The following is a 24,776-nucleotide window of genomic DNA, read 5'->3' as shown; positions in this document are numbered from 1 at the left end:
TCAGAACCCAAACCTGAGAAGAGAGAGGGCGCCAACCCAGCCTTCCCCACCGCCCCAAGAAGCACAGCACAGGGGCCACGGCCTCTCTTTTTAATGGCGGCACAGCCTGCGATTTGGTTCCTGTAGCAGGGGACCTGTGGGCAGTGCCCTGAGGCCAGGGGCAGGCCTGGGTTTGGGGGGGCACGGGCCGAGGCTGGAGCAGAGGGCTGACACCCCTGCCTGCCCCCGGAGAGAGAAGGGCCCTTCCAGCCACAAGTGGCCAGAAACTTTGGTTCTTGTTTGGTTTCAAGTTTCTGTCCTCAAGGAGGCTGTCCAGGAGGAGAAACAGGGGAGCTACTTCCCGACGGAGCAGAGTGGGGCTGGGGTCGGGGGCTGAAGCTCCAGAGCCGCCGGCAGGAACAGCACTGGAAAGCAGGCACTGGAACAGGCCTCTCCTGCCGGCCCCACTAGCGGCCCCGGACCCTGGCCCCAGGCCCCGGCTCCCGCCCTCAGGAAGGGACGGCATGAGGAGGGGGCCCAAGGCTGGAAGAGAGAGAAAAGCAGGGAGAGAGAGAGACGGGGACGGCATCACCCACTTGGGGGGGGCAGCGTCAGTCCTGGGTCCCTTCGGGTTCCGTTCCCCACCCAGGAGGCCACCCAGACGAGAGTGAACCTGGCCGACCCAGGTCCCCAACCTGGGCATAGCGGGGGCGGGCAATGCTCACACGGGGGACCGGGGCGGGGCGACAGGCAGGAGGGCGGGGTGGCAGCCAGTCGGGTGGCCCCGCTGGGGTCAGCAGGGGCAGAAGGCAGCAGAGCAGAGATGGAGCCTCAGTCCCACCAGACCTCGATGGGTGAGAACTTCCAGAGGTCGGGCTGGCCCATGTGCAGCAGGCTGCTGAAGGGCGAGGTGCTCCACTGGAACGGGGGCAGCTGGTCCCACGTGGGGCCGCTGGCCGCCAGGAGACGCAAGGCCTTGGCCAGTGCCGTGCTGGTCACCTGGGGGTAGAGGGGAGGGCAGGTCGTTGAGTCGTCCCAACCTGGGAGGCTCTCCTGCTCCCCACCCCAACTTTGACCCATCCACAGCCCCAGGCCCGGCACCTTCACGTCGATGCCCCCATGGGAGCGCTGGTGCAGGGCCTGGAAGGGGTAGGAGCCATTGGCTGGGTTGAGGTCGGAGCGGGCCGAGACGGCATTCTCCCCGTTGGGCTTGGGGTTGCAAGCTTTGCACAATGACAGGGGGTCATGCAGGAAGTCGTTGTACCTGGATGCGGAAAGAGAGGAAACATCAGTCGTGCGGGGAGCGGGGGAGGTCAGACTGCTAGCGGCAGCCCCTAACCCAGCCGCCTGCTTTCAATGTGCCCGGCTCCCTCCCGCCGCCTGGGCTTCAGTCACCACCTCCCCCTTCAGCTGGTCACTCCACAGGCATCACTCAGCCTCGGCTCTGCCATCCCTCCCTCCGGGAATCCCTCTGGGTCCCCATCCCAGGCCAGGCTAGAGACCCCGTTTTGTCCCTTCATAGCATTTCCTGGAGCTCAGACGGTCCTAGTTACACGTCCACATCAGCGTGAGTACGGGATGGATTTCTGCATCCCCCAAAGGACAGGGTGCTCCCCAAGGACAGTGGAGACATGTTCTGAGCCCGTTTCCCAGTCCCAAGCACGGAGCCCAGCACAGGGCGGTCACGCCACAGCTGTTCGCCATCCTCACCCATGACATGAGGACAGCAACAGGCTCAGCTGAGCGCTGCCTCGGTTCTGCTGCCCTGGCTGCTACACCCCTGCCCACCCCCTGCCCACCCCCCGCCCCGGGCTTGTTGGGAGGTTGAAATGAGTTACAACAAAGCCCCACCACATGACCCTGGGCTCGTGGTCCCCTGCGTACCTCATAAGCCGGATCATGGAGTTCAGGTCGTGTACCAGCGACTGGTTCCGCCGGAAGATCTGGGCCCGGGGGCTGCCGTCGTAGGAGAACCAGTCCCCAAAGTGGGCCACCAGGGCCGGAAGCCCACTGGCGTTGAACACAGGCTCAAAGGACCTGCTGGGAACGAGGATGGTCACTCACGACCCCCACTGACTTCACCCGGCCGTGACCGTGGCCAGGGAGGTGAAGGGGGCAGTCATGCCACGACACTCACACCAACACCCACGACAGTCGGGGTAGCAATAATCATGTCATTTGTTGGTGCCGTGGGGTGGCTTGGTGGGGTGGCCAAGCTAGGGCTCTGGGGTCCAAAAGGCACGGGTTCAAATCCTGACTTCACTGTTGGCCACCTATGGAACCTTGGGAGAGTCAGGTACTTTCTCAAGGCCTCAGTTTCATCATCTGTGAAATGGGAATAGGAGCCGTGGCTACCACGCACGGTGGCTGTACGGATCAAAGGGGATAACCCAGGTAAAGCACAGTGAGGGTCAAGAGGTGCTGGCTGTGCAGCCCAGTTAAAGCAGCTCCAGCTGGAGAGCCACGGCAGGGGTCAGCACCTGAGCCAGGCCGCCCCCTACCACCCTGCGGAGGGTGGGTGCAGACTGGGAGGCCGAACGGACGCCAACCTCACAACTGTACCCTAAAACCGTCAGGGCTTTCCTGGAGAAAAAGGGGGGAGGGTGGGTTTCTTTGTGGAGTTAAAGAATCACCTGGGAAGCACCCCTCCCCAGCACGGAGAGCTGAGCAAAGGGTGGGGAATACTGGGAAGGGGGGACATACGGGATATTGTAGCTGGCCCAGTAGGTCTTCTGGTAGAGTTCCGACGTCCTGTCGGCCACGACCACCATGCCCCTGCGACCGGGAAGGGACATGGGGCAGGAGTGGTGAGAAAGGGGGCTCCTGTGGGCGCTGCCCTGCTCAAGGACCCTCGCTGGCTCCCCATTGCCTGGAGCTAGATTATGTCCCCAATCTTTAGCCCCAGTCAGAGGCTGCCTTCTCCTCCAGGACTGCCTTCCTGAGGTTTCCCCTCCCACAGATGATTCAGCTGCCTCCAGGCCTCTGCCCTGGCAGTTCCCTCTGCTGGAACGCCCTGCCCCTTTCCGGGTACTCACGGGATCTGCTCCAGGATGGTAAGCACCCTTCTCCCAGGGCTGGGCCCGCCGGGGACAAATGCCTTGTAGTCCACGATCATCCACTGGTTGTTGTACCTGCCGTGCCCAAGGAAGGAGGGCTGAACAGACCCTGGGGTCACTGCCCCAGCCTCCCCCTGCCCCCAGGGCCACACACAGTCAGGAATCATGGGGCCGGGGTGGTCTGGGCGCGTCCGGCCATCCGACCGTCACCCGGACACTTTAGCTTGACCAGGCGTCCTCAGACTTTTCCCTCATCATGCTGCTTGCCTGCTCCAGAAGAGTCTATGGCTCCCTAGTGCTTACCGGAACAAAGGTCAATTCTGCGCAATGTTCTAAGACCCTGCCCTAACCAGTTCCTGTGTCTCGGGCTCATGGGGCCCCCATCCACCCATGTCCATCTCCTCGGATGGCCCTCTCCACTGTCCCGAGCGCTCAAGTTCCAAGTGTCTTCCTGTCCTTCCTCTGGGAGCCTTTCCCTGGGTGGAGGAGCCTGCAAGAGGGGGGCAAATCCTTTCTTTCCCTGTGCCTCAGTTTCCCCACGTATAAAACAAGGAGAGGACTCTGCAGAGGGTGTGGGGTGTGTGGCCCTGGTGCCACATCAGGTCTCCCAGGGTCTAAGCATTAGTGGGGATTTTGGGTGGGACAGCCGCCGTTCCAGAAGCCCACTCACGTGCCACTGTTGAACCTCCTGAAGATATCAGCCCAGGAGTCCCCGTCCAGGGCCAGGCGATTGGCCACAACATTTCGCATCCACTCCAGCACACAGCCCTCGGGCTGCACGTACTTCCACAGGGCCGAGTTCCGGTTGCCGATGGTGGTCTCCAGGGTCACCTGCGGGAGAGCCAAGGGGGCGCTGCACGAAAGGGCCCCCTAACTCACAACCGGGGCGTGGGGCCACCAAGTGGCAGCGCTGCATCGATCGTGGTTCAAATTTGTTGACTCGTTTTTTAAAACTTCATGTCCTGGCTTAGGTGCATGTTCCTCGCTAGTTCTTTGGATGAGCATTGAGGGGGCTCGTGATCAAGATCATGCATCCACCTTTGCCCTGGGGAACAGCCCCTAAGGGAGCCCAGGGTGCTGCTCCTACGGGACCCACTCCCCCTACCAGGTGGGTCAACTCTTCCCCCAGAGAGACAGCATCCCATCTCTACCCCTTTCCTGCAGTTCCGCAGGGAAAGCTGGGAGGCTTGGGGTTGGTAGCCTGGTGGACTACTACAATCTCCATGAACTCTTACAGCCCTCCAGGGGGAAACACAGCGCGGCTATTAAGCCCCCTTCTTCTTGAAAGGTAAACTGAGGCCTGGAGAAGCTAAAAGACTTGCCAAAAGGACATGGCCACTACGTGGATGGGCCAAGATTTGATCCTCAGACTTCCAACTCTTAAATCGGGGCTTGCTCTCCTACAGCAGGATATTAGCATGCTTCTTCCTTTTTTATACGAAGCTGGAAAACAACTTAAGAGATAGCAGTAGCCATAAATATGATGTTTCAAAGAGGAATCTGCAAAGCAAGCCTCTCAATAGCGATGCCCAGGTAGGAAGAGCGTCTCTACTCCCTCCACACTGTACCCTCCTCATCCCTCTAGTGTCCCACATCATCGCCAGGATTCAGACCCGCATGGCCTCAGAAGCCCTGGAGGGCAGTTTCCTCTCTCTGCGCCAAGGGTGGTTCTCAACCTGGGGTAGTGCTCAGGGAGTCTGCAGGCTTGGGTGGGGAAACATTACATCTTTATTTCCACTAATGTCAAACCGAAATGCAGCATCTCCTTCCATTGCTAATGAGGTGACACATGACAGTGTTATTAGCGGTACCCGAGATCGTCACCAACAGAAATCACAGATGTTTTCCCACCACAGGACAGGACTGCACACATCTCAAGATATCGTTTACGCTCCTCATACTTCTAAATTATGGCAGGTAGCCCACCTGCGACTGGAGTTTCTTTCTTTTTTTTTTTTTGGCCACACCTTGTGGCATGAGGGATCTTAGTTCCCCGACCAGGGATCGAACCCGTGCCCCTTGCATTGGGAGCACGGAATCTTAACCACTGGACCACCGGGGAAGTTCCTGGAGTTTCTTATTTAACGTGCTAATAAAGCAGCACATACAGGTGGACCCGAGAGATATTGCGGGTTCTGTTCCGGACCACTGCAATAAAGCGAATACCACAGGAAAGCAAGTCACATGGATTTTTTGATTTCCCAGTGCATATAAGAGTTATGTTTCCACTATACTACAGTCTATTAAGTGTGCAATAGTATTATGTCTTAAAAACCAATGTACATACCTTAATTTAAAAATAGAAAAAAAATACAAAACAAAAAATCAATTACAATAGTCACATCAAAGATCACTGATCACAGATGACCATAATGAATATAATAATAATGAAAACCTTAAAATATTGTAAGAATTACCAGAATGTGACACAGAGACACAATATGAGCAAATGTTGTTAGAAAAATGGCGCTGACAGACTTGCCCGATGCAGGGTTGTTACAAACCTTCAATTTGTAAAAACTGCAATATCTGCAAAGTTCAATAAAACGAGGTATACTTGTATATTACATTAAAAGTTTACTTATATAATATTTCGATAAGTGCATGTCGATATAATTGGTTTCCTTTATAATCCCATATATGTTGGCTTGTGCATTTAAAAGCATTATTCTGAGAAGGGGTTCACGGCTCCCCAGACTGCCAACGGAGTCTGTGGCACAAAAACAGTTAAGAACCCAGATGGAGGGTAAATTTCCTTCCCGGACACTTTTCGTAACTGGATGAAACTATTTCAACTGTCCTTCCCCAGGCTTCACTCCTGCTTTCCCCGCCCCAGACCACAGCAAGGGGGTCCCCTCACCCACTGCCTGGCCCCTTTCATGCTTCTTCCCACATTTAAGGGAACTAAATCCCACGCTCCTCTCACAAAGTAATAGAAGAAAAAGAGCCCCTTCCTCTCCCCTCCCCAGGAATTGGCATCTTCTGCATCTAGGATTTTTTTTTTAAAGTGATGTTTTTTCTCCTCTGCAGTGTTACCCTGGCGACTACAGGGCTTGCTGTGTCGTCGAGGGGTGCCAGGAACAGATTTCTAAATGAGTTTGGAGCCCAGCCAGGAAAACCGATAAAAACAACACATTGTAAACAACATTTATTCAGAAAACGCAGCCAGGTTTAGAGGGGGTTTTGTGGAAAGCAAAAGGGAAGGCAGACGAGAAGGAGCAGAGCCACGGTAGGGAGAGAGGTGGCTTGTCCTAAATACATAAGCACAAAATGAGGTCACTGGGGCCGCAGATATTTCAAACGGGCCCAAACCGGGGATTTCTGAGGAGCTGCAGGACAATGCAGAGTCCCAGGCCGGCTGCAGGGTCTGGAGGCCCGGGCGTGACCTGGGGAGCGACATTTTACAAGCGCTTCCTGGGGGAGGACGGCCTCGGCCCTGGGGTGGTGGTGATGCGGGAATGGGGGGGGGGGTCTGCGCGCCCCCGCTGTGCCTAAGCTGCTGGGTGCGAGGCTGCCCCGGGGAGAAAAGTGACACCAGGGGATGAGGAGCTGCAGGACAATGCAGAGTCCCAGGCCGGCTGCAGGGTCTGGAGGCCCGGGCGTGACCTGGGGAGCGACATTTTACAAGCGCTTCCTGGGGGAGGACGGCCTCGGCCCTGGGGTGGTGGTGATGCGGGAATGGGGGGGGGGGGTCTGCGCGCCCCCGCTGTGCCTAAGCTGCTGGGTGCGAAGCTGCCCCGGGGAGAAAAGTGACACCAGAGGATGACTCACCAGCCCGCTGCCCAGGATGTAGAAGTCATCACAGGAGAAAATGGTACCAGGGTAGGATGAGAAGATCACCCTGTTGCCGGGAGCGCGGGTAGATTGCTCTGCAGGCGGGAGAGTGAGCCCGGGTGGGGCAGGGGAGGGGGCCTGGTCAGACAAGCGCATACGGAGAACCCCACTCCCCCTCCCAGCAAGACTTGGGAGTCTCCAGCTGGAACAGCAGGCTTCAGAGGAAGCCCCTACTCCATTCTTTCTGAGAGTCAGCAAACCAGGCCATTTGTGTAAAAGCTAGTAGCAATATATATATACATATATATATATATACATATATGTATATATATATAATTTTTTTGATTACTGTACCTTTTTTTGGCTTTCTTTTTTTTTTTTTTTTTTTTTTGCGGTATGCGGGCCTCTCACTGTTGTGGCCTCTCCCGTTGCGGAGCACAGGCTCCGGACCCACAGGCTCAGCGGCCATGGCTCACGGGCCCAGCCGCTCCGCGGCATGTGGGATCTTCCCGGACCGGGGCACGAACCCGCGTCCCCTGCATCGCCAGGCGGACTCTCAACCACTGCGCCACCAGGGAAGTCCCTTTTTTTTTTTTTTTTAATTGCAAAAACCTATTGTGGAAAAGGTAATTCACAGAGCAAATACCCAGAAGTCTGAGAGCACGGACTTTGTTTTTTGGGTTTTTTTGGGGGGTGGAGGGAGGGTTTATCCCCTGCTTTACTGAGGTATAATCGACAAATAAAAATTGTCTGTGTTTAAGGTGCACACTGTGAGGTTTGGATGGACATAGACACTGTGAAAGGATGGCCAGTCAAGCTAATTTACACACATCCATCACTTCACATAGTTACCTCTGCTTTGTGTGTGGTGAAAACACTGAAGTTCTACTCTCTTGGCAAGTTTCAAGTATACAATACCGTGTTGTTAACTACAGTCACCATGCTGTGCTTTAGACTCCAGAATTCATTTGTCTTCTAACTGGGAGATGGTACTCTCTGACCAGCATCTCCCCATTTCCCCCTCCCCGCAGGCCCCTGCAACCATCATTCCACTCTCTGTTTATATCAGTTCAACTTTTTTTTTTTTTTTGGCCTTACCACGCAGCTTGAGGGATCTTAATTCTCCAACCAGGGTTTGAACCTGGGCCCGCAGCAGTGAAAGCACAGAGTCCTAACCACCAGACCGCCAGGGAAGTCCCTCAAGTTCAACTTTTTTAGATTCCACATTAAAGTGAGATCATACAGTATTTGTCTTTCTCTGACTTATTTCACTTAGCATAATGGCCTCCAGGTTCCCCCATGTTGTTGCAAATGGCAGGATATCCTGCTTTTTTCAGTTGAATAATACTCCATTGTGTGTGTGTGTGTGTGTGTGTGTGTGTGTGTGTGTGTCTGTACGTGTAAATTTTCTTTATCCATTTGTCTGGCTATGGACATTTAGGTTGTTTCCATATCTCAGCCATTGTGAATACTGCAATGAACACAGGAGTGCAGATACTTCCTCAAGATTTTATTTCCTGGAAGTGAGATGGATGGATCATATGAGAGCACAGGCTTTGTGGGGAGGAGACCTGGGCAGAATCCCGGTTCAGGCCCTTATCAACTGTTTGATTTATGTCAGGTTACTTAGCCTTTCTGAGCCTCAGTTTCCTTATCTGCGAACTGGGAATAATAATCCTTCATCCCACACAGGGCAGTTGTAAATATTTAATTTATAAGATCGTGGAGGTAGTTTCTAGCACAACAGTGGGTATCCAGTCGGCCTACAATCAAGGTTACTGCGCAACCAGACCAGCACTTGTCAAGGGGTGGACTTTCGGTACAAAGGGTTCTGGGGTGAGGATGAGGGCCACTGGGGATGAGGGGATGGACCAAAGGAGCTGTTTCTATATAACTAATGAATAGATAAAAGTAAGAAGGGCAAAGTCATCAATGAACACCGAAAACTGGAAGGGAAAGCAACCAACACCCATGGTGGTTTTTCAGGGGCTGGTGGCAGGGCGGGTTACAAGTGATTTTTATTCCTTCTTCGTGCTCTGTTTTCTAACTTCCTAGAGTGAACATGTATGACTTGATTAATTTGTTTTAATTATTGAAAATTAGTGTAGAATACAAAAAGAAATAACACAAATACCCATCAATAGATGGATGGATAAACAAACTGTAGTATCTCCATGCGGCGAAATATTAGGCAGTCAGAAAAAGGAATGAAGTGCTAACACCTGCTACGACATGGAGACGCCTTGAAATTATGATGTTGAGTGAAAGAAGCCAGTCGTAAGAAAACCACCACAGTATGTTTCCATTTTTATGGGATGCCCAGAACAGGTAAATCTACAGAGATAGAAAGTAGATTAGTGGTTGCCAGGGGCTGGGAGGAGGGGGAAAAGGGAGTGATAACTCAGTGGGTACAGGGTTTCCTCTCTCCGTTGATGAAAACGTTTTGGAACTAGACTGAGGTGGCAGTTGCACAACACTGTGAACGTACTAAATGCCACTGGATTGTTCCCTTTAAAATAGTTGATTTTGTTATGTGAATTTCACCTCAAATAAATAAATAAATAAATCAAACTGGAAAAAAAAAAAAACTTTTTTTTTTTGCCTGCACTGTGTGTCATGCAGGATCTTAGTTCCCCGGCCAGGGATCAAACCTGTGCTCCCTGCAGTGGAAGCGCAGAGTCCTAACCGCTGGACAGCCAGGGAATTCCCTTAGAAAATTTTTTAAAATTAGTGCAGGTTTATATGAAGTTCTAGAACAGGCAAATCTAACCTCATGGGAAAGAAATCCGAAGAGTGGTCGCCTGGCGAGAGGGGTGGAGGCTAACTGCAAAGGTCACAGGGGACTTTCTAGGGTGATGGAAATGTTCTATATCTTTATGGAATGGTGTTTACATGACTGCATATGTTTGTCCAAACCCATCAAATTATATGCTCTAAATGTGCATTTAAGCTATCCATCAATAAGGTGAATTTAAAAAAAAAAAGAACCAGAACAAACTCAGTCCGGGACATCATTTATCACCCGGCAGAATGGCAAAAAAATTTGAAATGAACCATAATACCCAGTGCTAGCAAGGCTGTGGGGGAAAGACAACATGTTCACAGAATGGCGGTGGAAGTGTAAATTGGCCCAACCATTTTTTGAGGCAGTTTGGCTGTTACCTATCTAGAAACTAAAATTTTAATTGTACTCATCTTTTAACCCAGCGTTTCCACCAGGAGACACATCTGGGGGCCCACTTGCCTGCTGTAGTACTGTTTGAAACAGCAAAGACCTGGGAATTCCCTGGCAGTCCAGTGGTTAGGACTCCTTGCTCTCACTGGACAAGCCTCACGGTGCGGCCAAATAAAGAAATAAATATTTTTTAAAAAGAAAGAAGGGAGGGAGGGAGGAAGAGCAAAGACCTGGAAATGGCCCATATCCTCAGCTGGGGACTAATTAAAATTTAACGACCAGCTGTTAAAAGGTGGACCGAACATGGCAATATCAAAAGCTCTCCAAGGCCAGCGGTGGATCAAGAGGAACAAGTGGCAAACAATCCATATAGCATGATCTCATTTATGTTTTTTTTAAAAACCCAGAAAGCAAACTTTTTAGGGCTGTGCAACTATTCTGTAAAATACTGTAATGGCGGACACATGTCATTGAGCGTTCATCAAAAATCCATAAAACTCTACAAAGAGTGAGCTCAAATGTAAACCGTGGACTTCAGTTGACAATAATGTATCGATATTGGTTCATCAATTGTAACAAATGAACCACACTAATGCAAGAGGCTAGTAACAGGGGAAAGCGGGAAGGGGGATATATGGGAACGCTCTATACTGTCTACTCAATTTATGTCAATGTAAAATTTTTCTAAGAAATAAAGTCTATTAATTTTAAAAAGGTCCATATATACACACATATAAATGCATCCCCCAAAATCTAGATAGATCCAAACCAAAATGGCATCAGTGCTTTCCTCTTAGGAGAGATCTAAAATTTGGGATGAAGGTATCAAGGGAGATGTATTTCTTCATCTCTATTGCTGGAATCTGTGGCAGTGAGGATGTATTTACATATAAATAGTATAATAAAAATATTGATAAGTTAAAACAAATGGAAAAGTGAGGTATGTTTTTCAAAAGTCTGAAAAAACATAACCAAGTGTTTGCAGAAATGACCTCTTGTGGGATGTGGGGTGTTCCAGTGACTTTCATTGTGTGTACGTGTGTTTTGCCGCATTTTCCAATTTTCAATAACATACGTGTATGACTTATGTAGGTTTTTCAGATATTAAGACGATAGTGGATACACAGCAATGGGAACGACAGATCTGCAGCTACAGAGGACAACGTGGATGAAACTCACAGGCGTTACACTGAGTGAAAGAAGCCAGATGCAAACAAGCCCATGCTGCATGATTCCATTCGCAAACAGTCCAAACCCATCAAACCTAACCCAGGCTGTGAGAAGTCACTACGGGCTGGGGACAGTGCCTGGAAAGGGACAGGAAGGAAGCTTCTGGGGGTTGGGAATGTTGTTTCTCTGTCTGGATGCTACACACACAGGTGTGTGTTCAACGTGCAAAAATTCCAGCTGTACACTTAGGATGCGCACACTTTTCTGTACAAATGTCAACTTAGAAGTTTAAATTTAAATTAATGGGCATTAGGTTGTTTCCAAACCACTAATGCAGCTGACATCCATGTACACAATCCCCTTGCAGAAATAGAAATGTTTCTCCAGGGACAGATCTGAGCCAGAGGGTTGCTGCATCACAGGCGAGACAGATTTTAAATTTTGTCAGACGCCAGCTGGGCTCCTCTTCAAAGTGGCCGTGCCAGCTCCCACTCCCGTTAGCAGTGAATGAGGGTATACATTTCCCCACCCTCTCGCCACCTCCTGGCAACATTAATTTTTTAAAGTTTGGCCAAGAAGGAGGCAGTGCAAACATTTGGCAGTGGCTACCTCTAGACTTAACACTGGGGCCAGGAATGACGGGCACACTATCCGGCACTTGGGCCTTAGTGGCAAGGTTTTCACATTTGACAGGAAGAACGTATTCATCCATTCCTGTGTAGCTGTTTGCAAAAATGGCTGTAACTCTCCCCATGCTTGTATCCACGTCATCTGCAATGTGACTCTGCAGTTCCTTACATCACATGGTCGAGTCTATTTCCCCACTTCTTGAATCTGCACGGGTCACTTGACGTGCTTTGAGCAACAGAATGCTGTGCCAGTTTCAATCAGCCCTCGAGAGGCCTTCCACACTTCCCTGCCCAGATGTCACATGAACAAGCCTGAGCTAGCCTGTGGGAGGATGAAAGACCATGTAGCCCAGCTGTCACATCATCCCAGCTGACAGCCAACCCCCAGATGTGCAGACGAGGCCATCCTAGGTCAGGCAGCTCACCCCAGCTGACTACGGAAGCATCAGTGAGCCCGGCCACGATCAGCAGGCTTGTCCCAGAATAACAAAACCACCCGGCAGACCCATGGACATGTGAGCAAAAATAAACGGCTATGTTTTAAACCTCTGTTGTTTTAAATTTGGGGTGATTTGTTACGCAGCAGTAGCTTACTGATACGCCTTGTGAGATAAAAATTCAAAGGAAATAAACATGTTAAAAATAACACGAACTCCTAGAGTGGCCTTATGGTGACCCCAGTGTATACGGGGCTGAGGCCCACACCTCCCAGTACTATGCCCACTGTGTACCCACATACATGCTCACACACAGACCCACCCACATCTACCCACCTTGGGGCCCTTCTCTGAACTGGAACCAGTACTTTTTCATGATGCGCAGCATGTACTGGTAGGAGTTCCAGGTGTTGTGGGCGACCAGGAGGTCACTCTGGCCAGGCAGCAGCTTGATGAGGGCAGAGCAGGAGCCAGAGCCCATAGCATGCTTGGTCTTGGTCTTATTCAGGGCCAGCTCTAAGTCTTCGAGGTCCCCAGAGATCTGCAACAGGCTGAGGAGGGTCAGAGTGCCGGAGGGTTACCACGCCTGCTGGGAGTGCCATTACATACCCATTTCACAGAAGAGGAAGCTGAGGCACTGGGAGGTTGGGCGACCGGTCCAAGGCCATGTAGCCAGGAAGTGGCAGGGCTGGTATTGGAACCCAGGTCTGTCTGACTATAAGGTGTGTGGCACTTTCCCCTGCCCTGTCCACTCTGGGGGTGGCACTTACAGGAACCCCAAGGGTTTGATGGTGAACTTCCCAGTTGGAAAGGTCACACTGCCTTCATAGCTGTCCTCTAGGCCTTTCAGCTGCAGGAGGGTCAGCCGCACCTAGGGGGAGGGGGAGGGGGCAGGGGGCAGGGGGCAGAGGGAGGGTGAGGCCTCTCCCCCAGGCTCATGCCTTCTGCAATGGGAGGGGCTCCAGCAAGGGAGGCTCAGGTGCACCCTCCAGGCTCCAGCCAACCCTGACCCCCCCTTAACCACCACCCACCCCTCCATGCCAAGCACCCTCCTGCCATCATTTAACTATATGTCTCCATCCTGTGGCAACCCCAAATCACCCCACTTAAGAACCCAACTCAAACCCACCTCCTCCAGGAAGTCTCCCAGCCTGCCCTGGCCCACTGTTGACTGCTCCCTGTTCTGAGTTTTACTGGCTGTGCTGCTGGCTCAGCGTACTTGTCTCTTGTGGCTGACTTCTCCCCACTGTCACTGTCATTGTTCTGTAATCATGGAGTATATCACTGTGTCCCCCACCGGGCCTTGGCCTGTGCTGGGCATACACCAGGCACTTAGCAAGCATCCGTAAGATGGATAGACAAAAGGACAGATGGATGGATGGATGGATGGTGGCTACTGAGTTAAACAAGAGAAGGACAGAGAGAAAGGCAATCACCCAGATGGACAGGAGGGTGAAGAGAAGGACAGATGTTCAGGCAGATGCTGAAGTAGATGGACGGGACCAGATGGATTCACTCCTTCAGCTGTAAATACTCAACAAACCTTCACTTATAAAGCGCCTACTATGTGCCAGCCCCTGTGCTAGGTACTGGGGATACCACAGTGGACAAGGCAGATGTGGTCCTTGCCTTGTCCTCAGGGGGCCCAAGTCCAGTTGAAGACAGGATCTGAATGCCTCACAAGAGTGCTACGAAGAAGTTCAGGGAGGGGACAGGGAGGGGAGGAATGGTGGGGGTGAACCGGGCAGAGGGGGAGAAGGAAAAGTCCTCCTCCAGGAAGCCTCCCAGCCTGCCCTGGCCCACTGTTTGACAGCTCCCTGTTCTGAGTTTTACTGGCTGTGCTGCTGGCTCAGCGTACTTGTCTCTTGTGGCTGACTTCTCCCCACTGTCACTGTCATTGTTCTGTAATCATGGAGTATATCACTGTGTCCCCCACCGGGCCTTGGCCTGTGCTGGGCATACACCAGGCACTTAGCAAGCATCCGTAAGATGGATAGACAAAAGGACAGATGGATGGATGGATGGATGGTGGCTACTGAGTTAAACAAGAGAAGGACAGAGAGAAAGGCAATCACCCAGATGGACAGGAGGGTGAAGAGAAGGACAGATGTTCAGGCAGATGCTGAAGTAGATGGACGGGACCAGATGGATTCACTCCTTCAGCTGTAAATACTCAACAAACCTTCACTTATAAAGCGCCTACTATGTGCCAGCCCCTGTGCTAGGTACTGGGGATACCACAGTGGACAAGGCAGATGTGGTCCTTGCCTTGTCCTCAGGGGGCCCAAGTCCAGTTGAAGACAGGATCTGAATGCCTCACAAGAGTGCTACGAAGAAGTTCAGGGAGGGGACATGGAGGTGAGGAATGGTGGGGGTGAACCGGGCAGAGGGGGAGAAGGAAAAGTGTTCCAGGCAGAAGGAACAGCACATTTTAAAGCCCTGAGTGAAGAGGTAACATCTTGTTCAAGAAACTGGGAGGAGGCCAGGGAGGCTGGAGCACAGAATGAGAAGGTCAGTGGATGAGGCTGGGGAGGGAGAGGGTGCAGGGGGGTGTTGAGGCCACATTAAGGAGTGTGGGCGTCACCCTGGAGAACTGGGCAGCCCCTGGCGAGATGTACGAGCAGCAGAGACAGAGCAGAGGGGATGGACCAACAGATGGACAGACTGAGAGGTGCCTAGGCTCCGGCCAGAAGGAAGAGGAGGAAAGAAGCAGGGAAAGTGGGCCGTCAGAAAGATGGCTAGGCAGGTAGATGGGAGGGCAGGTGCACAGACAGGTAGATGATGACCAGAGAGAGAGATAGGCAACCAAATGGGGTATATCAACAAGGCGGGTGGACAGAATATCTGACAACTAGGCTAAGATGGGCAGGTCGGTGACAGATGAATAAATGCGAAGAAGAGAGTGAAAGATGGATAGACTTGTGGGTGGGTGGACGAAGGTGCCGAAAAACTAGATGGATGGATGGATGGATAAATAGATGGATGGATGAACGGGTAGATGGATGGATGAACAGGTAGATGGATGGAGGAACAGGTAGATGGGTGGAGGGGTGGGTGGGTGGATGGACAGATGGATGTATGGGAGGGAGGGAAGGAAGGAAGACTGGATGGATGTGTGGATGGATGGGTAGATGGATGGAGGGGTGGGTAGGTAGATGGGCGGATGGACGAGGAAGGGAGGGAGAAAGGGCTGGCTAAGAGGAGCAGGGGACAGAGAGGTTGGCCAGCTGGAACAGTAGCAGCCGCAGTGGTAGCAGGTCCCCAAAGCAGACCCAGCCTGCTGCCCCAGCCCTCTAAGCATGGGGGCCATGCCCACCTGGTGCCAGTAAGCAGAGCCATTGTTCAACTCCATCTCCTTCTGCACCCACTCCAGGTTGGCCTCCAGGAATTTCTTGAGCCTCTCGCAGTAACTGACTTCGTACTCGAAGGGGCCGCAGTAATTCACCACCGTGTTCATCCAGTGCATATAGATGAGCTGTGGGGTGGGCGAGGACAGGGGCGGGGCAGCAGGGCTGCGCTCTTCCCTGAGGACCCCATTGGCCCCCACTCGGGCTCAGAGTCCTCACTCCTATCCAGGTCTCCAAAGAGTCGAGGAGCTCTGGTGAGGACACCTCTGCACCTCTGCTCACGCTGGCCTCTCTCACCCAGCCAGCTCTCACCCCCACCAGGGCCCAATGCCTCTGGATGCCTCCCTCCTCTGAACGCCGTCAGCACTCACAGTCTGTCCTAGATTACGCCTCCTCTGTTACTGGGGACCGCCCCCCGCATCTCTACACGTGTTCAGTCACTCAACTACCTTTTTTTTTTTTTGAGCACCTACTATGTCCTGTCCTGAGCACTGAGGACACAGCAGTGAACCTGGCAAGAGAATCCTGTGCCAGTTCCACCAGCCCTCAAGAGGCCTTCCCCACCTCCCCGCCCCAATGTCACATGAACAAGCTGGGCCAGCCTGCTGGGGGGTGAAAGACCATATGAGCCCATCGTCCCCATCACCCCAACAGATGGAGAGCCCCCCTCGGGGGCTGGTGTGCAAGCTCCGAGAGGTAACGTGGGCAAAGCCCCTGGCATGTGTGTCTGGGGTTCCTCACGTGAGAACCACTTCGGGCCTTGCCTCGGTGTTCCTGGTTCAGGCTACGGGGTCCCTGAGAGATGGAATCTTGTCTCAAATACCACCAAGCACCCAAAAGAGCGTGGCCTGACCCAGTGTCTGACACCTCCCCAGACATCGAGGTCCCAGGAGGGCATCTCAAACTGCAGCTGGGTGTCAGAATGAGGAGAGGGAGTTTATTCAACGCTGTCACACTGTACACCATCTCCTGTGAGGTGCTCTGTCCCTCTCACCACCATGCATCTCACACCTATCCACTCTGCTCGTTCATTTTCACTGCTCTATGATCCTGCACTGTGTGGCACTACTGCAATCCAGCTACCCGTGCACCCACCGGTGGCGTTTAAGTGTGTTTGCCTCGAGGCTGCTTTGAACCCCTTGGGTCACCTCTAGGGTACACACCTAAGGAGTGGGGCCCCTGGGTCCTAAGACGTGTGCATTCAACTCTACAAGTTAACGCCAAATTACATTCCAACGTGGGTGTCACACCTTCAGGCACAGTGCGGGAGCATGGCCAGCCCACCACGGCCTCACCCATGCCTGATGCCGTCTGCCTTCTGAAATCTGTGATTATCACTTTTAAAAAGCCCAAAAGCAGGTAAAGCAAAATAATATGTTGTTTAAGGTTTCATCACATGTAGTAAAACTAGTTTAACCAAAGGAAGGGAGTGGAAATAACTCAAATGTCCACCCACTGATGAAAGGATAAATACAATAGTCTATCCCTACAATGCAATATTATTCGGCCATAAAAAGGAATAACGTACTAACATACACTAGAACATGGAGGGACCCTGGAAACAAGTTAAAGAAGCCAGCCACAAAAGACCACATATTGGATGATTCCTTTCAGAATAAGCAAATCCGTAGAGACAAAGTAGATTAGCGGTTGCCAGGGGCTGGGTGGAGTGGGGAAAAAGGAAGGTGACTGCTAACAGGTATGGGGTTTCTTTCTGGGGTGATGAGAATGTTCTGGAATTAGATAGTGGTAGTGGTTGTGCAACCTTATGAATATACTAAAAACCACTGAACTGTACATTATAAAATGGTGAATTTTATGGCATGTGAATTCTATCTCAATATAAATGAATGAATTAATGAAGGAATGAAAGGGAATGACAGCCACCACATGTAGTGTGGTGGGTGTCTCTGGGGTAGGAGAGGCAGGGGAACGGAATTGAGAGGGGGCTTCAATGGTTTTAGTAACATTCCAGGGTTTAGTTTGGGTGTTCATTTTATTACTAAGCTTCATAACTTGGAATGTGTTGTGTATTTTTTATATGCATCAAACAGCACCCAGTGTAAATTTTTAACAAATACACGTGAGCCTTTTCTCCCCAACTAGATGGAAGGCCTGGGGTGGGAGAGCCCCCACTACACAGATCTCAGAACCCTCCAAAGCTCCCTGGGGAACACACTAGATGGGCGGGGGGGACCCCGGGGTCCCGCATCTGGCCCTTACCTCCTCAGACACGGCGGCCTCCACCACGCCCGCTGCGTAGGCCTGCAGGCTATCGTTGTAGTGGCCGTTCGTGTGCAGCTCCAGAAAGGCCCACCTGCAGGGGGAGGAGAGGGGACACTTGGTCAGCGAGGGGGCGAGCGTGAAACAGGCCCTCAGCTCGGCATGCACCTGTCTGCAGTTTTAAACCACAGAAAACAACACAGTGACGAACTGCCATTCACATGAATGTCTGTCGGTCTGTCTCTGTGCACGTGTCAGGCTAAATCCCTAAAAGAGGAACTGCTAGGTCAAAGGACACATGCATTTTTAATTTTAATAGATACTGACAAACAGCCTCCCCCAGGGCTGTACTAAACTTCATTCTCCGCCCCTCGCCCACGATAATACCAGCTAATATCTACTGAGGGTTTCTTCTGAGCCAGGCACTGTTCTAGTCACTTCCATATCTATTAACTCATGTACTAGTCCTCAAGACAATCCCACAGTCCTGCAAGGCAGGCACTGTTACTGTCGCCATCGTACAGAAGGGGAGTAAGTTCAAGCACAGAGTTATGTACCTGCTGTGGTAGATGGCATCCCCCCACGTCCATGCCTTTTGCTGTGTGGCTTTACATCCCTCCCACCACTGGCCAAATGTTCTTCCCTGTCCCCTTGATTTGGGCTCAGTCATGTCATATGACTTGCTCTGGCCGATGGAATGCGGTAGAAGTGACTTGTCTCAGTTATGAGATTAGCCTTCAAAGGGCCTCCCGTGTTTCCACTTGTGTCCCTGCTATGGCCACGAGAGAAACATGCCCAGCCAGCTCGCTGGTCCCAAGAATATGAGAGACACATGTTGCTGACCAGGTCTGCAGAACTACAGCATGAAGCAGAGCTGCCCCAACTGCTCCCAGAATCCATGAGCATAAACGGTTGTCATTCCAAGCCACTGAGTTTGGGGGCAGTTTGTTATACAACACTGTTGCCCAATACTAGCTGATACACATACCAAAGGTCACAGAGCTAAGAAAGGGCAAAGCTAGGATTCAATTCCAGGCAGCCTGGCTCCCAGGAAGCAGATTCGGATCAGGAGGTCTGGGGTAAAGCCCAAGACTCTGTATTTCTAACTAGCTCCCAGGTGATGCCTGGGGTATATACTGCATTTCTACAACGTACAAACTCCTGTCTGTGCACTTCCCTGCTTAAAATCAATCTTTTTCATCCTTACTAAGGTGACAGTTGAAAAATTCAATCACATAATTATAATCCTTTAATGAGTTAAGTTACATATATTTTCTTATTTCTTATTGGTCATTTATAGTTCTTTGGTTCATGTCCTTTACTCATTTTTCTCCACCGTGGTTTTTTTCATCTTATCATTATTATTATTTTTCGGCTGCACTGTGGCTTGAGGGATCTCAGCTCCCCAACCAGGGATTGAACCTTGGCCATGGCTGTGAAAGCACCAAATCCTAACCACTAGACCACCAGGGAATTCCCATCGCCTTTTCTTATTGATTGGTGAAATTCTCTATATACATATTAGCCCTTGGCTTGTCACTAATATTGAAAATACCTGTATTTTAATTGATTTTTGCTTTTGTTTTTGCCATATGGTAGTTTTCAGTTTTGTCCTATCAGTCTTTCTTTTATGGTTCTAGATTTCATCCTTGCTCCAAGGACACAAAGAATATTCACCCAGGTGACTTCTGTAACTAAGGAAAACACTTGTGAAGGCAATTTCTATTAGAAAATGAGGGCAACAGAAGACACTAATGAGACCTTGAAGAAGCTACACAACATGGAGAGCCAGGCTCAGCCAGGACTGTCTCACAGGAATTTGGCTAAAAAGTCACCAAAGAGCTCCAGGACAGGCACAGCTCTGCCCTAGAAAAGACACAGGAGAGGAAATGACTGTCAAAATACTCACACCCAACAGTTTTGGCAATCAAGCTTCTTTGAGCACCTACTGGGTGCCAGACACCGAGGATATACAAGAATGAATATATGTGACTGCTATGACGAGAAAAGGAATAAAGTACCCTGAGGAGGTACGCTCCTGCTGTTACTGAGTAAAATCTAGGAAGGCTTCACAGAAGAGGTGACAGCTGCTCCGGGTTTTGAGGTTTAAGTAGGAGCTTGCAGGGAGAAGGGCGTTTGGCGGGGAGGAGAGGGAAAGTAAAAGAAGGCAGCCTGAGCTCTGAGAGTTCCAAAGCAAAGAACTTGAGCTACAAGATAAAATGGAGCTGTGGGGACTGGTAATGAGGCCCTGCTATGGTGGATAACAATAGCCCCCAGTGCTGAGCACATCACATGTCTACTTTACTCTCTAAATTCTCCCAAAGACCCTATGACATGAGTTTGATCCTCCCAATTTACAGTTGTGGGACCCGAGGCTCAGAGAGGTGAAGTCACTTGCCCAACAGAGCTGAGACTAACATCACAGAGCATGATGTGCTCTGAGCCTCTACCTTAACTGAGTTTTGTGGGGGATTCTTTTGTCCTTGAAGGTGAAGGAGTTAGTTCTTATCAAACAAATCTAAGAGCCATGAACTTCCGGCTAATGACTCACATATAATCACAGATATGGACAGAAAAACACAAGAGACTAGAATAAAGGTCTTAAATTTCAAGGAGAGTGGAGGACAGAGACAGTCTGGGATTGTGGGTCCCTCAGGCATCGTTTGAATCCCCAGGTCTCTCTCTTATCAGCTGTGTACCTTTAGGCAAATTGCTTAACCTCTCTGGGCCTCAGTTTCCTCACCTGTAAAATGGGCAAAGCGATTCCCACTTCAGAGGGTTGCCATGGCAGGTGCCAGAAGAGAACTCATGTCTTATACTCACTAAATATGTGTCTCATCATGAACCTGAGAGGGGAGGTTTGGAGCAATCCAGTAGACTTGGTGATGGGAAGAAATTTAAAATTTAATTGTGATTAAAAAAATAAAAAGCAGGGGAATCAAGGGAGAACATACACAACTTACATAAAACCAAAAAGGCTGTTCAGATGCCAAGTCCTGGTTATAACTGAGAGGCCACTGGCCTTCTTCCAGACAGTGCCTGCCTAAAAGCTCTCCTTCTGCAGGGAGCAGGCTCAGTCAAGGCCACAGTGCTGAGTCCCTGAAGACAGGCAGCAGCTAGGAACTAACCCTGTGACCGGTGCTCACACAGCCCTCACGGATGTGTATGAGCGTCCTTGTTCACAGCAGCATTTTTTTTTTTAACATCTTTATTGGAGTATAATTGCTTTACAATGGTGTGTTAGTTTCTGCTTTACAACAAAGTGAATCAGTTATACACATAAATATGTCCCCATATCTCCTCCCTCTTGCATCTCCCACCCTCCCTATCCCACCCCTCTAGGTGGTCACAAAGCACCGAGCTGATCTCCCTGTGCTATGTGGCTGCTTCCCACTAGCTATGTTACGTTTGGTAGTGTATATGTGTCCATGCCACTCTCTCACATTGTCCCAGCTTACCCTTCCCCTTCCTCGTATCCTCAAGTCCATTCTCTAGTAAGTCTGCATCTTTATTCCCATCTTTCCCCTGGGTTCTTCATGACCATTTTTTTTTTAGATTCCATATATATGTGTTAGCATATGGTATTTGTTTTTCTCTTTCTGACTTACTTCACTCTGTATGGCAGACTCTAGGTCCATCCACCTCACTACAAATAACCAATTTCGTTCCTTTTTATGGCTGAGTAATATTCCGTTGTATATATGTGCTACATCTTCTTTATCCATTCATCTGTTGATGGACACTTTGGTTGCTTCCATGTCCTGGCTATTGTAAATAGAGCTCACAGCAGCATTTTTGACTAGAGCTGAGGAAAACAGGACCCTCCCAAAACATCCAGTGTTAGGGGCCTGATACAATAATCTATCCATATATGTGGTGGGCTTCTAGAACCATGCGGCAGACCGCCGTGTGCTGATGAGATGTCAGACACAAAGTTTAAAAAAAAAAAATAAGATTAGAGAAGGACAAAAGGTGGACTCAGGATAACCCCATGTACAAAAAAATTACACGCACACACATACCAGTACGCATACACATGTATGTACGTATGTATGTTTAGGCCTGTTTATGCTAGAAAATTCTAGAAGAAAGAACAGTGGTTATATATAAAAAGAAAGAGTGGGGAGCGCAGTTTACCGTCCACATTCCACTTCACCTTTCTAAACTGCTAGAATTTTTTTTACCATGGAAAGTTAAGTACTTGTGTAATAATTACAGAGATTTAAAAGAGAACAGTGTGACTCTTTCAAGCCGGACAGAAAGGAAAAGGATGAGTGGAGAGTGACAATTCCTCCCCCCCCGACCCCCCCCAGCCAGGCCACAGTACTGTAAATATGGAATTAGTCACTGCCTTTGTTGGAGAGAGTGCCTTCTGCATTCCTCTCTGAACTGCCTTATTCCAAAGGGCAACTGGGGTGATTCAGTTTGGATGGGGTTTGTGCACTTTGCTCGAGTTCTCCGAAAACCTGCCTACGTAGGTGTCTGCCTATCTTTCCAGAATACCTTGGAAAGAGAGAGATTCCCATTCATGAGGGAATTTCAGTGCTAGAGCCCCTCTGGCTGATCTCTGAGGATCCCTCTGTTGCCTCGGGCCCTAAGCCCTAATCAAATGATTTTCTTCCAGGCCCCTGCAAGGCTGGCGCCATCCTCATCTGCGGGGGTGAGGCAGCTGCCAACAGCCACCTGTAGGAAGTGTTCGGGCAGAGATCTGAACCTAGATCTCTCTGATGTTAAACCTGAAACCCTGCCTCATACCACATCTCCACGCTCTCCCAGCCTCACCTTCCCCATCTGTAAAATGGGAAGGCTTGGACATCAGCAAATGGCTTCTGGAATCCCTCACTGCTGTGCTGGCGGACAACTTTGGGAGACTCTACCCCAGACCCTGGCCAAAACAAAACAAAAAAACAAACCACTGCAAAGAATGTGTTTCTAAAGCAAAACGTCCCCATTAGACTGTTCTTGATTCAGAGATCATGTCCTTCCTGCTTGTTTGGTTCTAAAATAGCTGATCTTTTATTAGATGAAATGGGCAGAGATCAATAAATATTGTTCTGGTTTGTTTTTAATGCACTTGCTTGGCAAAAATAAAAGTCGGCTGCACTGAATCTATTTCCCCAATCTTTTTTTTTTTTTTCTTCTGGAAAGTGTATGGGCCACACTGTGGTTTTATGTCAGGGACAGTTAATACCTCTGAGATGACTCCAGGATCTAATGAAGAGGCCACGTTTGGGAAAAGCCAGACCATTCTTGTGAGATGAGCAAGGGGTCACAAATCTCCCCTCACCATCATTGTCCCTTCAGTGTATAGTGTGCCCTGGACACCCGCTACTATGCGGGATGTACCACCTCATCTGTGGCTATCACTCCTTTTCCATTCTTGACGGTGTAAGTTTATCTTTTGTGACTTTTCAAAGAAACAGTTGGATAACTAATAAGAACCTGCTGTATAGCACAGGGAACTCTACTCAACACTCTGTAATGGGCTACGTGGGAGAAGAATCTAAAAAAAAAAAATGTACATATATGTATAATTGATTCACTTTGCTGTACACCTGAAACTAATACAACATTGTAAATCAGCTATACTCCAATAAAAATTTTTTTTTAAATTAAAGAGAGAAGAGAAGAGCTAACACCCATCCTTCTCAAACTCTTCCAAAAAATTGCAGAGGAAGGAACACTCCCAAACTCATTCTATGAGGCCACCATCACCCTGATTCCAAAACCAGACAAAGATACTACAAAAAAAGAAAATTACAGACCAATATCACTGATGAATATAGATGCAAAAATCCCCAACAAAATACTAGCAAACAGAATCCAACAATCTCTGAGGATCCCTCTGTTGCCTCGGGCCCTAAGCCCTAATCAAATGATTTTCTTCCAGGCCCCTGCAAGGCTGGCGCCATCCTCATCTGCGGGGGTGAGGCAGCTGCCAACAGCCACCTGTAGGAAGTGTTCGGGCAGAGATCTGAACCTAGATCTCTCTGATGTTAAACCTGAAACCCTGCCTCATACCACATCTCCACGCTCTCCCAGCCTCACCTTCCCCATCTGTAAAATGGGAAGGCTTGGACATCAGCAAATGGCTTCTGGAATCCCTCACTGCTGTGCTGGCGGACAACTTTGGGAGACTCTACCCCAGACCCTGGCCAAAACAAAACAAAAAAACAAACCACTGCAAAGAATGTGTTTCTAAAGCAAAACGTCCCCATTAGACTGTTCTTGATTCAGAGATCATGTCCTTCCTGCTTGTTTGGTTCTAAAATAGCTGATCTTTTATTAGATGAAATGGGCAGAGATCAATAAATATTGTTCTGGTTTGTTTTTAATGCACTTGCTTGGCAAAAATAAAAGTCGGCTGCACTGAATCTATTTCCCCAATCTTTTTTTTTTTTTTCTTCTGGAAAGTGTATGGGCCACACTGTGGTTTTATGTCAGGGACAGTTAATACCTCTGAGATGACTCCAGGATCTAATGAAGAGGCCACGTTTGGGAAAAGCCAGACCATTCTTGTGAGATGAGCAAGGGGTCACAAATCTCCCCTCACCATCATTGTCCCTTCAGTGTATAGTGTGCCCTGGACACCCGCTACTATGCGGGATGTACCACCTCATCTGTGGCTATCACTCCTTTTCCATTCTTGACGGTGTAAGTTTATCTTTTGTGACTTTTCAAAGAAACAGTTGGATAACTAATAAGAACCTGCTGTATAGCACAGGGAACTCTACTCAACACTCTGTAATGGGCTACGTGGGAGAAGAATCTAAAAAAAAAAAATGTACATATATGTATAATTGATTCACTTTGCTGTACACCTGAAACTAATACAACATTGTAAATCAGCTATACTCCAATAAAAATTTTTTTTTAAATTAAAGAGAGAAGAGAAGAGCTAACACCCATCCTTCTCAAACTCTTCCAAAAAATTGCAGAGGAAGGAACACTCCCAAACTCATTCTATGAGGCCACCATCACCCTGA

General features: G+C 49.8%; 1 protein-coding gene across 1 annotated transcript; it reads right to left on the bottom strand.

The window, feature by feature from the left end:
- Positions 1–76: 76 nt before the first annotated feature.
- On the bottom strand, positions 77–23,083 carry PLBD2 (phospholipase B domain containing 2). The gene is made up of 13 exons (XM_028480542.2): positions 23,078–23,083; positions 19,604–19,656; positions 17,791–17,962; positions 15,537–15,695; positions 12,991–13,091; positions 12,557–12,771; positions 6,807–6,904; positions 3,706–3,866; positions 3,015–3,110; positions 2,683–2,754; positions 1,864–2,016; positions 1,081–1,243; positions 77–978 (listed from the first exon to the last, which is right to left on the bottom strand). Exons 1-13 carry the CDS (start codon positions 23,081–23,083, stop codon positions 811–813), a joined length of 1,617 nt encoding a protein of 538 aa, XP_028336343.2. The 3' UTR covers positions 77–810.
- Between the last annotated feature and the right edge of the window lie 1,693 nt (positions 23,084–24,776).

This window comes from Physeter macrocephalus, chromosome 19, assembly GCF_002837175.3.
Source record: "Physeter macrocephalus isolate SW-GA chromosome 19, ASM283717v5, whole genome shotgun sequence".
Classification (NCBI taxonomy): Eukaryota; Metazoa; Chordata; class Mammalia; order Artiodactyla; family Physeteridae; genus Physeter; species Physeter macrocephalus.
Note: the sequence above shows the minus strand (reverse complement) of the source record. Positions and strands in the feature narration are given on the sequence as shown.

What these genes read in the sequence shown, in the direction of transcription:
- PLBD2 (XM_028480542.2), bottom strand. An exon ending in GCTCTGCTTACTGGCACCAG is followed by an intron (nt 13,092 to 15,536) that starts GTGGGCATGGCC and finishes CCCTCCCCCTAG; the next exon opens with GTGCGGCTGACCCTCCTGCA. An exon ending in ACATCCTGGGCAGCGGGCTG is followed by an intron (nt 3,867 to 6,806) that starts GTGAGTCATCCT and finishes GCTCTCCCGCAG; the next exon opens with GTGACCCTGGAGACCACCAT.